Source organism: Pterocles gutturalis, unplaced genomic scaffold, assembly GCF_000699245.1.
Source record: "Pterocles gutturalis isolate BGI_N339 unplaced genomic scaffold, ASM69924v1 scaffold45838, whole genome shotgun sequence".
Taxonomy (NCBI): Eukaryota; Metazoa; Chordata; class Aves; order Pterocliformes; family Pteroclidae; genus Pterocles; species Pterocles gutturalis.
The window spans coordinates 1-13739 of NW_010122135.1; the positions used below are offsets into that span (position 1 = coordinate 1).

General features: G+C 37.2%; 1 protein-coding gene across 1 annotated transcript; it reads left to right on the plus strand.

Moving 5' to 3' along the window:
* Positions 1–26: 26 nt before the first annotated feature.
* Positions 27–12949, plus strand: RAB11FIP2 (RAB11 family interacting protein 2 (class I); the record flags this gene model as incomplete). Its single annotated transcript, XM_010077435.1, has 3 exons — positions 27–503; positions 11341–11780; positions 12487–12949. Coding segments are annotated over exons 1-3 (1256 nt in total), but the record flags the coding sequence as incomplete, so codon positions are not given.
* Positions 12950–13739: the final 790 nt, after the last annotated feature.

Consider the following 13739-nt stretch of genomic DNA (forward strand, 5'->3'; position numbering starts at 1 on the left):
GGCGGGTGGGTGCCGGCCGCGGGCAGGAGCGCTGGAGGAAGGGCCGCGCCGGGCCCCTGACAGGTGTCTCCGCCGTAAGTGGCCTTACGAAGGAACTGGAAGAATTAAGAGACTTTGTATTTGTTATTGCTGCTGCTGCAATCTTCAAAGATGATGCTGTCAGAGCAAGCCCAGAAGTGGTTCCCAACTCACGTGCAGGTTACGGTCCTTCAAGCCAAAGGTCTGAAGCCCAAAGGTAAAAATGGCAGCAACGATGCCTACACCATCATACAGCTGGGCAAGGAGAAGTACTCCACCTCGGTGGCCGAGAAGACCTTGGATCCCGTCTGGAAAGAAGAGGCCTCCTTCGAGCTCCCTGGATTACTCATGCAGGAGAATCCAGAAAAATACATCCTGTACCTGATCGTCATGCACAGGTCGCTGGTGGGGCTGGACAAGTTTTTGGGACAGGTGGCCATAAGTCTGAATGATATATTCGAGGACAAGCAAAGACGGAAGACAGAGTAAGTGATGGCTGTTGGTTTTTTTCATTATAATTTGTGTTCCTTGTACGCTTGCGCTTGGGCAGGGTGGGAAATAGTAGCCTTTGCTGTCAGTGTACTTTGAAATGAAATTGTTTGTTTCTACTGTGATGTGTTCAAAGCCCCTAACTGTACAGTTATGTCACTGTGGCCTGGCCTCTTCCAGAGGGAAGTTTACTGTAATCACATTGTTCACACTGCTCAGGGAAGGACTGTCAATAACATTAACATTTTTTGACAAATTCTTGTGTGCAACATGAACTCATTACGGTCTGTTTTTCTAAAGATTTTTCTTCATTCTGCTCAAGGCCATATCCCCATTCAACTCCTACCTCAGTTTGACCATATATGAGACTCAGGCTCCCTTGAAGCTTGGTGGCGTTAAGCTCTTTGAAAATGTTTTCCTTGAATTGCTGTAACCGAGCATCTTTAAATATTTTGTATTTATGTTTTCGTGATCAATGAACTGTGACTTAATGAAGGCTTACCACAGCAGCAGTGCTTTTCTGATCCTGATTAGTCTTGGGCCGCAATCCTGCGGGCTGCTCTGGGCAGCAGGCCTCAACAGAGAAGACTGGAGAGAAATTTCTGCTCTGTTTGTAGCCTCCATCATTGCCTGCCTAACCTTGTCAAATAAAATTGATGTTTGCCAGCAAATTCTGGCACTAGAATGCAAAAAAAAAAGATAAAAATTTAATCATCACAGCGATTTATTAGGCTGAACTGTAAACGTATCTAAATCTCTGGGTTTTTCAACCAAATTGGTAAAAAATGTTTATAATTTCTAGTGAGGACATGGTTGCACAAAGATGTCTGGTACCAGTGTAATTTATCCTCCAAAGTGTATGGGGATAAACTGTAGGTGTAAGCATACTGCAGGCACCACAGAAGTGGTCCAAGAACAGCATGGAGGCCTCCAAGCTAGCTGTATGTAGGCAGTGATGTATGAGCACTGATAAATCTTCCTGCAGTGGTTAAAACATTCCTGCCTCAGGTGCCTTTTCTCCTTCAGTGTCTGTTCAGTAGAGTAGAAAGGCTCCCGTGTCCAAATCTCAGCTGTTAAAATCTGGTATTTCTGCTGTGAGTGATGGTGGGTCTATGGTAAGATGCTGGACTTTGCATCAAAGTGTCTAAGAGGCTAACGTCATTTGTCACTGTGCTGGGGAGGTGTGAACCTCCAGCAGAGTCCAAGAGGGCAGCTGGAGGAGGAAAATAGTTCAGCAACACCAGCCAGGTCTTGTTGATCAGACAACTGCTTCTGCAGAAACCATCTCAAAACCTGGTCCAGCTTATGTGCAGTGGCTGAGGTTGACGGAGCACCAAAGACAGGTCAAAGCTGTCTTTACCCTGGTGTTTTGGGTTTTTTTTGTAAACTAAAATTTTATCAAAGCAATGTGTTTGCTAACTGTATAATAGGAAAGAATGTGCCTGTGCAGAATCTCTTGTGGGTTCGTGGTCTGAAGTGTTACACTTTAAAATTGCTTATCTTTTTAAGGACAAACCAGCTATCTAGATGCAATGCATGGTAATGCCTGTAGCCTTAGGATCTTAATTTCTGTTTACACTCGATTCAAGAATTTTCAGTGCTCTTTAGACATTCATCTTAAATATTATTTAATCACTAGTTGTAATTATGTTGCAAGTCATAGGCAACCACTTTAGTTTAAACACCTAACTGCTCTTCAGAAGAAACGGTGAATGAATCTAGTAGAAACACTACTAACTGTAAAAACTTTGTAAGTCTAGGTGGAATTATGTATTCAGAAACTGGAGGAAAATACATATATTATTCAATAATCACAATATTATATTATGCAATAATTATATATTACTGTGAGTAACAAAACTTATTCTCCCTTTGGGGAACTGTAATGCTTTTGCACCAATTTTAGCAAAAGTACTACTGGAATCTTACAAAATTATTGCAAAAATTTGTAAGTGGGGTAATTAACGTAGTCCTTGTGATAGTTAAATAAACATTCATATCTCTTGGAATTTTTATATGAGGTTGTGCTTAGCAGGGCTTTGTAAGTGTTCTTTATTTTTTCATTTCTTTCTCTGAAGTGTGAGAGAGTTCCTCTCTCACAATGTAAAGGTGCAGTGGTGCTTCCCTAGACCACTGCTGAAGTTACCAGCGCTCCCTGAGAAAGCTGCGCTCTGCCTGCGAGCTGTACTGCAGAAGATGGGGGCCTATAGGGAAATTTTTACGAACAGCCCAAGTCCTTTTTTTCAGAAGTTACTTGAGCATTTAAGATTGCAAGTCTTATGAAAAGTTGATGGGTGTTAGGCTTCTAGAGCCGAACAGCCGTACTTGTAAAAGTCTTACATACGTGTAAAAGTGCGGATGGGCGGTTAGCGAGATTTTTTGGCAGCACATACTCACTTAATGTCAATTTAAATTCTTATGAATTAGAAACTACTGAAACTCCATTTTTCCTATCAGTGTCTGCTTAGAAACCTAGAAAATGTCCCTTTTGGAAGTAATTTTTGAAAAAATATTTCAGAGTCCTTAAGTGTTTAGAAGTTTTTGAAAAGAGGTCATGGTTGTCTACTTGTATGCCTTCATGGACTGTGTGTGTGTTGTTGCTGACTTCTTTAAGCATTAGTTGGGGATGTGGACGCAATATTTGTATGTGTATGTGGGAGGAGGGCAAACTTTCAAGAATATATTTGCAAATGCGATCTCAAACAAAACACTCCTTCTTATTCTCCTTTTAATAAATCCTTTTTGATACAAAAGTCCTAGTCCTGTGTTGGCAGTAAACTAAGCGTAATATATTTGGACTTGAAGACCTTGTAGCCGTGACTGTGGTGTGGGAACTGAGATACCCAGTGCCTTTCAAGACCAAGTCCAATGTCTTTATTACCAAAGCATTCTGATGGTTGAAAGCTATATTCATTGTTTCAGAAACACTAATCTGTTTTATTAAGCAATGTTTTTAATTTCAAATATGTTCAACAGTCTTGTGGTGTTATTAAATCCAGAGTTATTTTCTCATGTTGATGTAACCTTAACATTTCTTGCTTTGTTTGGGGATGAATGAGATCCAGTTATTTGATGAAGTGTCTATTGGTAATATTTCTACTTTTTAATATATTTAATAGCTTCCTCTTTCCAACACAGCTGTACATATGGTGCTGTAAGAGACAGACTCAAGAGTCACCAGGGTATTGCAAAAAAGATATTTAATATTCTGCACAATGCTGAACCCTGTCAGCAATTCCCTAGTGCTTTTTTAGCAAGGAGGTATGAGAAGTGAAGGCTACCAGCTGATTTTGAATTCCTAGGAAGACTGTGAGGTGTGTGACATTCAGCTTTTAGTATATATATTTTTTATTTAGTATTTTATAATTTGGAAGAAATAAATTTAAAGTTCACTGCAGCTTCAGAAACATTATGTTAGGGAAAAACAATCCTTTTTTTCTGTATGGATTTTTTTGTTACTTGTCACATCTTAAGAACAGTACCCTCTGCAGTAAAGTTTTCAGGAAGAGGCCTTACGATAGGATTTACATGTCTTGTGTTCTAATAAACTTGCTCTGGCACAAGTTTTAATGAAAAAGCAGTATATTTACTATAATTTGATAGTGAAAATTTTGTACTCACCATCACAGTGTCCTTTCTTTCTGAAACGGATGATTTCTTGAATTCTTAAAAGTGAAAATTCCTGGAATGGTTAGATCCAGGTGTGGCTCAGATGGTCCCTTACAAGGTCTCTTCTAGAGACTGCAGCCAAAGCATCTGCAGGATCCTGGTTAATTTTCTTTCTGTATTGGTGCAAAAGTGCCCATCTCTCTGTGCTAACTTTGTAAATCTGTGTCCCTGGCATCTCTGCTGTCGTTGGAACTGGACAGGCTCTTTTTACTTCTGCTTTTTTACTCCAGTGTCAAAAACTAGGCTCCAGATGCTGAGAGATTTTATGGAGTTTTTTTAATAGTTCGAAAGCTTGGGAGATACTGCTCTAGTATAGAAGGTACATTTAGCATAAAAGTTTTCAGATCTTATATTTCTGATGTGGTGTTTTTTTTTTTTTTGCAGTAAAATCCTGTGGGTTTTTTTTTTAATTTTTCCTGAGAAATACATGACAATTTTTTTCTGCTGTTGCAGAAAAAATACACCTCTTCTACTCTTGCAGTATAAATGTAAATAGTGAACAATGAATGTGTTGTTTTAAAGCATATATACGTTTTTGTAATAATTTAAATTCAGTTCAATAATTTCAATAATTCATAGTTGCCTTGATACTGCTGATGATCTGACAATGCTTAACATCAAAACCAATTTTTGAATTATCATGGAATAAAAAAATACACTCATTTACTGATGTTTCTTAATTTACTGAAGTATTTTTCAGTAGTTTTTCTTAATTACTGTGCTGTAGTGTTTTTTTCTCCTATGTGCTAAATGAACACATCAATAAAAGAATAAATTTCCGTTAGCTTTCACCGTGGTGTTACTTATGTCATCGGCATTTGCTTTCTCCTTGTTGTTCTCTAATTCCACGCTATTTATTGTCCATTGCTTTATTAGCTTTCCTGGAGAGCTAATTTTATTATATGTTCAGCTGATTTAAGATGCAACGCTTGTCTGGAATGCTGTGAATTCAAGGGGGGCAGGTGATGGTAGAGTTATGATTTCTTACAGAAATTTTGTTGGAGGAGAGAGTTTTTATTTGTGACTTAATTCCTCTTCTTCCTGGTTTCTATTAATTCCTCAACAACCTCCTCCTCCCTGTGTCCCTCACCCCCCCCACCGATTGCATCAGTGTTGTAAAAAATGCTTATTTGAGCATAATACAGCGAAGGAATCTTGGCCTTAGATAAGATGCTTCTCTGCTTACATCAATCATATAAAATAGTCAAAAACAGCTTCTCAGCAAACAAACACAAATAGTAGTGGAAATGGCAGGCTGTAACTGAAATTACCAAAGTGTTGTGGTTAAAGCATGAGAAAAAACTTGTTCAATTCTAGTCAAAAGTGGGAGGAGTAGTAACTGAGAAATTTGTCAAAGGCACAGAAATAATGAGCAGCCTGGAGGATTGGTTTCTGCTGTTGCTTTCGTGGTACCGATCAGTACATGTAATAAAAATAAAGGAAACTTAGTAGTGAGGAAGAAGAAAGTTATGGGAGAAAACAAAAAGTTGCACTCAGTTGTAGCTTTATAGCAATATTTTCAAATTATCTAGTAATATTCCCAGCATTTACATTTTGACAACAAATGCAAGCACATCCTCTGAATAAGTCATAATTCTGAGTCAGAGTCTGAGTGCCATCTGGATTGAAATCCTTCTCCATTTTCTGTACGTGTGCACATGCTTATACACACACTCGGCTGAAATAACTGGCCTTAATTTTCATACCTTCAGTTATTTTGTTTCTAAAATTAAAGTTTTCACACATAGTCTTTAGCCAAAATAATAACTAAACTAAGACCGTTTAATTCCTTTGATTCCAGTGGATGTTAGCTAACCCCTTCGTAAGGGTGTTGGGAGATGTGTCAGTTCCCATATGTTTTGTAGTGTTACATTGTCACTCTTTTAAACTCTGCTTTGTACATCTCATTTCAATTGACTTCCAGAAAGTAATAGTATTCATCTTTGTGAATGTCATCACTTATTTTAATAAATAATCCGTTTTCTTCTTCATTTCCCCTCATACACAATGTGGTCTATGCTCAGCCCCTTGCCTTAATTTTCCTACTTACTGACTTTGGGACAGTTTTTTGGTATGGTATCTGAGTGATTTGTCACAAAACATGCTTCTGCATTTTCCAACGTGCATTTATTGGTAATGAAAATGTTAGGCAATTCTGGGCTTTGAGTGTTGTTTTTTCTCCATTAGCTGTGGACACGTATGTTGTTGGAATTTAGTGAAACATGTTTCTTCAGTGTATCTAACTTGAACACAGTAATCTAAGATGAAAAAGTCCTTCTATCCCATGACAGCTGATGGGCATGTTCTATCATTGTTATTTTGATGGTCTTTTTTTTAGGGAGGGGTAGTTTTAGAAGTACCTGCTGGTATAGAAAATTCTCCTTGTCACTGTGTAGCAGGTTAGAGCTGCTCAGCAGATCAGGCTGCTGGTTTTACCTGTAAAATCAAGGTTAGAAGCCTTGTGAATGCTGTGATTGTGTTGCGTTTTGCAGAATTCCTTCAGTAATTTGTGAATTGAAACCAAGATTTTGCAAAAATCTTTGGGTGCAATCTAATGATTTCAGCAGAACAAGATTAGATCAGCTCAATAGATATTTACTGAAGGCAGAGTGGTGTATTTGAGAAGCAGCAAAATGAGTGGGAAAATACCTTTAGTACTTTCTATCTTCAGCATTGGCAAAAAGATGGAGTCGGAAGGTCATCTGTCATGCACAGGTTGAATGTGCTGTCTAGAAGACTTCTAATTCCTAGACAAGTATCCCAGTGGTTTTGGAGGCTGTGAAATTTTAAGTGTACAATTAGAATGTAATTAAAATTACATAGTGGTTTTTCTTACCCATACTGTCAGCCTATTCTGCTCACTGTTACAGGGTGAGAAGAGTAGGTTGAGTGATGCTTCTTCAAAGAAAAGAGATGGTAAGACTCGGAACTGTCAAATTCAGTGGCAGATTTCGAGGATAAGGCACCACAACATCAGCTTCCTGCTATGAGGAGAAGAGAAACAAGATACTGATCTCAAAATATTTGTTGAACACAGGATGAAGGATGTGATGAGAATAGTGTGAGTAAGCAAAAGTGGGTTTGAAAACGAAGTTCATGGGAAGAGAATGAAATCAGAGGAAGGAGGGGAAAAGAACAGATGAAGAAATTGTGTTGAAGATATGTTTGTAGATCCCTAGCTATTTAGCTGGAATAGGCAGGGCAGAATTTTGTAACTCACTTGTTAATAGTACCTTATTTTAGTTTTCTCCCTCACTCTTCCTCTTTCCAAAAAGGTTCAGTACTGCTAATACTGTGCAATTTACTTCAATAGTATGCAGAAGGTGGTTACTGTCTTTCATAAAAATAAGGGAGTTTGCTTTTTCCACCCCTCATTGTAGGTATGGCCAAAATTGAGTAATTTTGTCATGGTTAGAAAGTAGCCGTGTTTATTTAGTTCTTCAGGGCTGACTGGGCAGCAGGATTTTTCAGACTTGAGTGTTGATCTGCTCTTTAAGTCTTCAAAAAAATTGTCAGCGTACAGAGTGACAATTTATATAATACTTACAAAATAAAAGTGATCAGAAACCTGTGCAAGACAGGCAAAGCCCATTAGTGCACTCAGAAACAGATGAGGAAAAGAAGCAGGGGTTTTTCTGATGGAAACCATAGGGGGGAAGTGGAAATTAGAGGGTGTATGGAGGACATTGTCCTACAGAACATTTGAAGGTGAGAGCAAGAAGTATGAATGTGATTCAGGAGGCAAGAGGGCTTCCTTTGAAGTTGGAAAAATTTGCCAGACTTTGTACAAGGTCTGTTTAAATAAAGACTGTCTGCAAGACTGGATGTAATATTTAGTTATTAAATAAAAGGGCATCTGCTCTCATAAAAGCCACCCTGTTTTGTTCGTGTATGTTATTGGCTATTTTCCTACTTTGTACAGGCTTTCTATAGAATAAGCTCATGGCAGCCTGACAAATGGAGCATTTATTGTGGCTAAAAGTACTGTAAACAAAACCAAAATAGCAAGTTTTATTGGCTTTTATAATGCATTACAATTTTTTAAATTGGCAGTGGTATAGTGGAATTTAGTATTTTAGGACCCAAATGTTGTTATCTGAGAACAGTGGACTTCATTTTCCAATTCTTTTTTCTATTATATACAGCGCTGGTTTTTCTATTTGTTGCTCACGCCCATGTGTTGTAGAAACAGATTGTAATAAGAAACATTTACAGACTGGGTTGCTCATTCACGTGTAGCTCCACATTGCATTGGCTGCATTTGTTCTCATCTGTTTAAAAATGTAATTATTTGCCTTTGAATTTGAAGGAAATAATGATTTGAGCCTGCTTCTCATATTGTCTTGTTATGAGCTGAAGCATATGGAACCTTCATTATAACAAAAACGAGATAAACTTTCCAAGGTAATGAAGAACCCTCCTTGAAATGCCTATGAAAATTAAATATCTGTGTTTTAGACAGAGATTTGATCCAGCAATCATTATTCAAATGGAAATTCCACTGAAGTCCAGAGAAGTTTTGCTGGAGTACAGAGTTTATGATTAAATTCTGTTGGAATCCCCAGCAGGTATGAGGTCCAGTCCCTTATGTGGTTGTGTTGTCTTCCTAGGGTAAGGAGAGTTGCTTTGTTTTCCCATCTGAGCTTATTTGTAGTGTCAAGTTCTTCAAAGTCTACTTTGAAAACAAATGTCCCAGCTGCAAAGGCAATGTCTTAGTTGTGTGCTGGAATTCTCTCCTTCAGACCTGGTGAATGTCAAAATAGTAGGCAGAGATACGCCGTTGGCAGGTGAGTACTGGTAGTGACACAGAGTGGTTGTTGATTCATGATAAGCATGTCAATAAATGAGTTAAATTAAGTTTTAAAAGAGGAGGCTTTCTTCCACACAGCAAAAACTCAAGAATTTATGTCTTGATATTGTTCTAAAACAAGTTAGCCAATCTCATACATCAGTTTAGTTTTGCTGATCATAAGTGGAAACATAGGAAGATTCAGCAATCTTATCAGAGATTAATATTAATATTATCAGTATTAAAGTTTAAGACCCGTGAGAGGAGGGAAAAGAAGGGGAGTATGTTTTCTTACGGTGTAGGCTCAGCCATTAAATTTAAATATTGAGAAGTTAGGTCCTCTGTGCCTAGTAAGCCTCTTAAAACACTCATAAGTGTTATTTATATTTATGTTTAGTGTGTGTCCAAGGAGTCAGAGTAAGGATTTTCTCAGTTTCAGGGTGTTTTTTTGTTTGTTTTTTTTTTTTCTGCACAGGCAAGATATGTCTGATGGAGATTTATAAGCAAGGACTTGCTCGTTATGGCTATGTGTTGTTTTCAATTTTTTTAAGACTATATATGAATTTATTTCCTTTTAGAGAAGAGTTTTTAAGAAAGTAGGCTATCTTGTCTTCCACTCTTTGCAATATTGTGTAGCACAAAAAAGATTTACTCTTGGTTCTGTTGCGTGCATTTTCTGTAACCACTCTGTAGATGAATTAAAGAGTTTCTGGAATCAGTTACTAAGAAGTGAAATGTTATTAACTAAAAGGAAAAAATGATTAATCTTCTTTAGACACATGACATATTTCAGGTTTTGCATTTCATTTATAATACATAAATGAAGTTGCCTCACAACAGAAGAAAAACTTTCTTCCTAAGGGTTTAATTGTCCTTCTGCGAGTTTGAACTTCTGAATCTACTAGTCTGGATTCATGCCATCCAGTGCCAGAACAGAGAAGGGCTGATATTTCTTAATTGTTCTGGTTTAGTATGGCATCACAAAGCGACAGAAAAAAGTCATAATACTCTTTACCCTTTCATTATTTCATTGACAAGTCACTTTTAGAAGTATTTTCTAAACTCAGAAAAATAGTATCTCTGCCTGAAAATTTGATTTCGGCTCTCATCTTTAAAAATATTTATGAAATCAGAAAGGAAATTGAGGGTTATTTTTCTCCTTTTCTGACCTTATTTTCTGTATTTGGCAGTGTTGAGTAATATATATACATCTGTGCTGATAGGCAATTTCACTTCTTAGTCTTCAGTTCAAAAGTTACTTCACTGTGATAATGTGCTGTTGTGTTAGTGTGCGTGCATGAATTTTTCCTGACAATGGGTTTAGAGCACTTCTTTGGAGCTGGCGGATCTGAAGGATGCCCTCGTGCCCTTTTTGAATAGGAAGAGACTGTTGATAGATGTGGAGACGGGATTGTCTGTCAGTCATGCATTTCGGTGAAGCTGTGTAAGGAAGATTGAGCCATAATTCTGCAGATGCTTCTATGGGACAATGGAGCATGATAGGGGATGAATAAGACACTTGGATAATTATAGTGCCTTTATTGGACCTGGCAAAGCAGCACACTCAGTGTTTTGAAAGAGATGGTCATACCTTTGATCCCTTTTCAAGGAGTGGGGGTTTATGCCATGGTTTCAAAGCCTGTGGAAATATTTCTGAAGTTAATCCTACTGGTGACCTGCAAAAGAAGGGCTGTTAGATACACCTACGTGCTCGCTGTTTTGCCACCAGTGCTCGTGGAGTTACCATCAACGTTAGCAGGGGTTGCAGTTGCAGAACTGAAATTATAGTTGACTATTTCAGGGATCTCAGGTATTTCTTTGCTAGTGCTAATGCAGTTGACATAAATTTTAACCAGTGGTTAGAAGGAAGGGACAGAGGGGAAAAATGTTTGCTGGCATATAATCCTGAGCAAAATCAAAGGAGAAAAGGTGAAAAGATGAAATGTTTGTCGTATAATTTACATTCAGGTAATATATATCACTGCTAAATAAAGGCCACTTGAAAAATATCAAGTGTTCTTTTAAATAGCAAATTAGAATGTATTTATAATTGGCATTAGATACAAATACTCCTTCATAAGCATGTCAACCCATTAGCTTTGATGAAATTTGGAAAGCTTCCACAGAGTTGATTTTGGTCCTCAAAACAGGTGAACACTACAGAAAGCTTTGTGCTTGCTTAGTTATTAAGTTTTCTCTTAAAAAAAAAAAAAAAAAGTTGAAAAGTTTTTCAGTAAAGGAATGTTTTAATTTTTGATATGGAATCTGCTTTTCATATTTTAAATTGTACTAGCCAGATACATTAACCAGCTAACCAGAGTTTGATGACTAGCCTCCAGAAAACACAACTTAACTTGCTCTTTTTCTCCTTTAAGGTGGTTTCAACTAGAGTCCAGACAAGGGAAGAGAACTAAAGACAGGGGAGAAATAAAGGTCAATATTCAGTTTATGAGGAATAACATGACAGCAAGTATGTTTGATTTGTCAATGAAGGACAAAACCAAATCCCCTTTTGCTAAACTAAAAGATAAAATGAAGGGTCGAAAAAACGATGGCACATTTTCGGATACATCCTCTGCAATCATCCCAAGTACTCACATACCCGATGCAAATGTAGAGGTATGTAGTGGTGAAGTTCAAATGAAAGCAAAACCAAAAAAACCTTTCCTTTTGGGACCTCAGCGGCTATCCTCGGCTCATTCGATGTCAGATTTAACGGGACATGTCTCCTCAGAAAAATTGAAATCCAGCACAGTTGGCTACTCTCATCTTTTCAGGCGTCAGCTAGAATCGTTTAGTTCAGTTGATGAAGGTGGTAAGTAAAACTCATGGCTACTATAATTACAGTTCATTGCTATTAGGGCAATCAAAAGTTTGTTTCTTTAGTTTATGAGGCAATTACAAGGCCAAAAAGTTAACAATTATTGCTGTCCTTTTTTTTTTCACTTCCATTATTTGGTGGTAACTCATAACTGCTGTTTCCAAGCATAAGAAGTAACTTATATTGGTCATAATTTGTGGTAATTTAGCATTTTTCTTATGTCCTCATTTGCGAGTGTGTCATAGGGAAGCATTGCATTCTAGAGGGAACTCTAGGCAAAATAGTGCCTTGTGAAAATAAAAATCTGTTTAAAAAGTTGAAAACTATCACCAAAGTTTTAAACTTGATTTGTACAAAGAACTGAAAATACTTAGCATCCTTCAAAGTTATTATGCAGCAATAGACTACTGTTGCTTTCTGGAATGACACACTATTCATAGCTGTCTTCTTTGTAGAACTTAAGTTTTCACACAACAAAAATTTGCTCTAGTGTCTAACCATAAACATTTCTGAACCACAAAGTTAAGGCCACAGCTGTTAATTTATTTTTTAAATAACTTAGTTACTCAGTTACTCAGCGGTGTTTTGAACTGATAATCAGTTGCAAAGCTTCTAGACCTAAGCTAAATTTGGGTTCTCTGCATGTCATAAGCTGATATAGTGTCTCATTGATAATGTACTAATGACAGATTGTTTGCAGGGAGTCTGAAATCTCCACATAGAAGGACATTAAGTGTTGATACTTCTAAAGTGAACCAGCTTGACAGCACGGTTGATGAAACTGCACTTGAAGCACAAAATGACCCATTTACCAATGTGAGTGCTTCGTTACCCCAAAAATTTGCCACACTGCCAAGACAGAAGAATCCATTTGAAGAAAGCCCGGCAACGTGGGATCAAAACATAAGTCTGTTTTCCAAACCTGTCGAAATCAGGAAAGAAATTAAAAAAGAGAAAAAAGAGAAAGTTAGTCTTTTTGAGAGAGTGACTGGAAAAAAAGATAGCAGGAGGTCAGATAAACTTAGCAATGGGGGATCAGACAGTTGTACTGACTTGAAATCACCTAGTGCATTTGGTGAAACTCATCGGGAGAGTTTTGATTATGAGTCGACTAATCCGTTTATGACAAACTTCAAGCCTACAAGCGTGTTGCCATCTTCAAGGTAGGTTTTTGCTGTATTTCAATCTGATATCTTGAACATGTTATATAAATGAAAAGTGTGAAGTGTTGAGGAACACAGTCTTTGTGCTTTATATACATTTATATCGTTGCTTATCTAAGTAAAAGTTATGAACTTTTTATATAGATTGATCTTTTCTTACCTGATTTTGAAGTTACATTTATATTGCTAATACGTACTGTGAATGTGGGTACTTGTGTTTGTTGAAAACCATGTTTGTGCTTCAGAATGAGTTCTTCCTGAAAGTCTTCAGCTTTCATTGAACACTCATTGCTAATTGTTACACTGCCTTAAGTCAAGGTTTTAGAGGGAAAGATTCCAAGTCTAAGGGAAAGATGAAATGGAATAAATAAAAGGATGAAGAAAATGTGAGTCATGAAAACAGACCCTGTGGATGTCACTATTTGGAAAAAATAGAATTTAGATTCTATATGTTAAAGCACAAGGATTCAAGACTATTCTGTTTCTAAATGGGAACACCCACATGGGCATTTATCATGCTTGAATTCATTTGGCTTACTGTAGTTTTGCTGAGTTCCTGTATATTCATTTCACAAGGCATCAGTTTATGTGCTAAGCAGAATGAATGAAGTTACAGGGGCTGATAAGAAACTTTGTTTTAAGTAATCCATTTTGATCTTAATGTTTGTCTATCAACAGTTAACTTGTTTTCCTTGGGAAAAAAAAAAAAAAGTGTATCCCACGGTTTGTTTCCTTTATGGCTTTTGTTTGCTAGTGAGGAAAATATACTCTTTATATATATGTATATATA